The sequence below is a fragment of the Orycteropus afer genome, unplaced genomic scaffold (genome assembly GCF_000298275.1).
Source record: "Orycteropus afer afer isolate SDZICR_OR568_19922 unplaced genomic scaffold, OryAfe1.0 scaffold00571, whole genome shotgun sequence".
Classification (NCBI taxonomy): domain Eukaryota; kingdom Metazoa; phylum Chordata; class Mammalia; order Tubulidentata; family Orycteropodidae; genus Orycteropus; species Orycteropus afer.
The window spans coordinates 95,751-99,222 of record NW_006922158.1 but is presented as its reverse complement, the minus strand read 5'-3'; the positions used below and the strand labels follow the sequence as shown (position 1 = coordinate 99,222).

At 41.1% G+C, this 3,472-nt stretch overlaps 1 protein-coding gene across 1 annotated transcript in view; it reads right to left on the bottom strand.

The window, feature by feature from the left end:
- LOC103210092 (LON peptidase N-terminal domain and RING finger protein 2-like) overlaps positions 1 to 3,472 on the bottom strand; it is a 50,840-nt gene that overhangs the window by 3,248 nt on the left and 44,120 nt on the right. The window contains 2 exon segments of the mRNA XM_007956009.1: positions 1,347 to 1,499; positions 3,195 to 3,357. Of these exon segments, the coding sequence (XP_007954200.1) occupies positions 1,347 to 1,499; positions 3,195 to 3,357 (316 nt within the window).

Genomic DNA, 3,472 nt, shown 5'->3' with positions numbered 1-3,472 from the left:
GTCCATTCATTGCTTCAAGAAACGGCTTCACAACTGGGGACTTAAAGGCTTGTGAGTGGCCATCTAAGATGCAACAACTGGCCTCTCTGCATTCAGAGCCAAGGAGAGTGGATAAAATCAAAGACACATGGAAAGAATTCATCCAAAGGACCAAGGGTCCATGAGAACCTCCGCCTATATGACATTGAGACCAGAAGAACCCGATGCTGCCTGGCAACTACTGCCAAGCACTGCCTACCACTGGGAAAGGGATCAACATCGGAGAGCCTGGATAGAGTGGGATACAAATATGAATCAAAACTCAAAATCCTAGAAACCATCAGGTTCTTTGAGCCTTGGAATTGAACTCACTCCTGTGGCTTAACTTTCAGCCAAAAAATAGGCCTAAGAAGTGAACAATTGCACCAGGGAGGTGCACTCCTTAGATCAACCATGGGACATGACATGGGTAGCGTTTGAGCAGGGAGAAAGCCCAGGTGGCAGGAATGCATAGGAAAGAAGGGCACAGGGAGGTAACCACAGGAGGAAGTGGGAAGAGAGCTCATACACTGGGAGGATGGCAATCAAACTCATGAAACAAAAAATGTATGAACTGTAGACTGGAAAACACATTTGTTCTGTAAACTTTCACCCAAGTCACAATCAAAAAAAAAAAAAAAAGTAAATAAAAAGGACCAGCTTCAACAGAAAGTACAAGAGCAAGCCCATGGTGACCGGACAAAAGAGTGTCACAGAGTAAAGAAAGGCCACTTTTAATTTACTGAAACTCAAGGGATCTTCTCTTCATTGATTCCACACCTAATTTGAAGGTTAATGGCAACGTCATGTGCAAAACACAGATGAATTTGTGTCAGCATACAAAAACGACCATTTAAATCTTATTACAATACTAGTGAGATAAAGTAAAAGTACAAAAGTAGATAGTCGCTCAGAATGAATTTCTGATACAAAATAAATTATCTTTATATAGTGCCTATGGCACTTGACTGAGAAAAAGAAAGCTGACAGTTCAAACCCAGAAGACACTCCTCAGAGGGAAGTTTGGAGAATCTACTTCCCTAGTGACACTGCCTCGGAAACCCGAGGAGGGGTCGTTGTGAGTCGGATCCGACTTGAATGCACATAACAACACAACAACAACTATTACAAAGAATTTAGTTTTGCTGCAAAAGGCACATAAACTTTTTAAGTCCTTCTCTGAGTTGTCAATAAATGAATTGTTTTTTAAACCATCCTAATGGAGTATGAAACACAGCACTGCCCACTTTCCCATTAGAATAATGTTTCTCAGCACTGTGCACCAGGAAATCAGAGTATCACAAAAAGAAAAAGGAGAATGGGTGTACCTGTGGCTCAGGGTCCTTCTCTGGCATTAAGCCAAAATTATCTGAAATGTGTTTTTTCATTGGCTCCGGAAGAGCATCTAACCAGGAAAGAGACTGTTGATAAACCAAGTCATGAAGATTGGTGAGTTCTTCATATTCTGGACCCTCCTCCACCTTGTCAAGGAAAAGGGAACAACCATTTGACCAATCTGTCGTTATCAAATACCTTACGCACTATGCCAGCAGAGCTCCATACAGGACATAAAGACCACATGTACATAGTTTAGTTGAAAGACTTTTGCCAACTCATGTAAGCACTACTCTAAATTAGAGAGAACATTTTCATCATCTAAAATGATTCCTGAACCCCCTATTCCGGTCAATTACACCTTCTAGCCCACAGCTGGGAGCTCTGGTGGCATATAACACAAAAGCTGCTCCAAGGAAATGAGGCAACATATTTCCACTCCACAAAGATTTACAGCCATGGAAAGCAAACAGGCTAGCTATGAGTACCAAATGACTCAATGGCAATGGATTTTCTTTCTTTCTTAAAGCCCAAAGGTGACTTCCATCACCAGTGGACACTGCCCATTTCTGAAAGGCATAAAAATGGCAATCATACAGTCTGCCAATTTGTGTCTGGCTTCTCCCACGAAGCACGTCTATCTAGGAGTTGTCCACGGGCTTTCATGTATTAGTAGGTTCTTTCTTTTTGTTGCTGAGTAGTATTCTGTTGCACGAATATACCACAGTTTGTTTTTCCTTTCACTTGGCTAATGGACACTGGGGCTATGTTTAATTTTTGGCTACTACTAAGACAGCTGTGGACATTTTTTAGAAGTCTTTTTGAGAATCTCTTCAAACATTTCATTAATCTCTCAAATTGTTTGTCCTTATGTATCTATTCAGGAGCTCTAGTAGTGTAGTGCCTAAAGCACTTGACTGCTAACCAGAAGGCTAGTGGTTCAAACCCACTAGCCACTCCTTGGAAGGAAGGTTGGGCAATCTACTTCCAAAGTAATACCTCCTCAGAAACCCAAGGAGGGGTCGCTATGAGTCGGTCGGACTCAATGGCACATAACAATAACAACAATGAATCTATTCACCAAAACTCACTGCCATTGAATCAATTTTGACTCACAGCGACCATCATTGGGCTTCCAAGGCTGAAAATCTTTACTGAAGATTACTGCCTAATCTTTGTTCCATGGATCAGGTTGTGGGTTCAAACCAGCAACCTTTCGGGTAGCAGCCACAGGTCTTAACCACTGCACCACCATTGCTCTGTAATTTATCTATGAAGGCACATACATGACTCTTGAGGGTTACAATTCCAAGTCCTTTTAATTTACATATAAAAGCTATTTTTAAGCAAAACTGCTTTATTTTATGCCTCGATGTGAACGAATATCATTATCTAGAATAGGGACTCAGCAAACTACTGCCTGCAAATTGTAACCTGCACAGTACATGTTTTTGTAAATGAGGTTTTCTGGGAAAGCAGTCGTGCCCATCATTGATGGACTGTCTGTGTCGTCTTTTACATTAAAACAGCACAGCTGAGTAGATGTGTCAGGGAGTATATGGGGCACAACACCTAAGAGATTCACTATCTTGCCCTTTACACAAAATTAGATGACCCCCTGCCTTTTGCAATGTGCATGCTGACATGGTCCCTAAGGACTGGGAGGTTAAGTTTTGTAGGAGAGACTTTCTTTATCAGCTCCAATCTAGTCAGACATCCCCTAAGGTAATGTTTAACTTAAATGCCGAATTAAGGAAAACCTAAGTAGTATTATCAATAAAAATATGACAAAGTTTTCCCACAATGCCAAGGGAAACAAGAAGACTGACTTGCAACATTACCTTTTCATCTTCAAGATACTCAACATCCACAGTGTTCAAACCACCCCGCTGACGATGGCGTAAGACTCTGAACCGACGAATTCCAATTGTTTCTACAATTGACCTTCCATAACAGAAAGAATTGATCCTGATAATCTCCATCAGGCAGCCATACTCTGAAATACTGAAAGGACAGTTAAGAGAAATGTGTATATTTTAAATGTGTGAGGTCTTTAGTTTTCCCTAAATGAAGAATTTGAGTGGAAGGGAGGGAGGTGGCTGTAGCTATAAAATGTTAG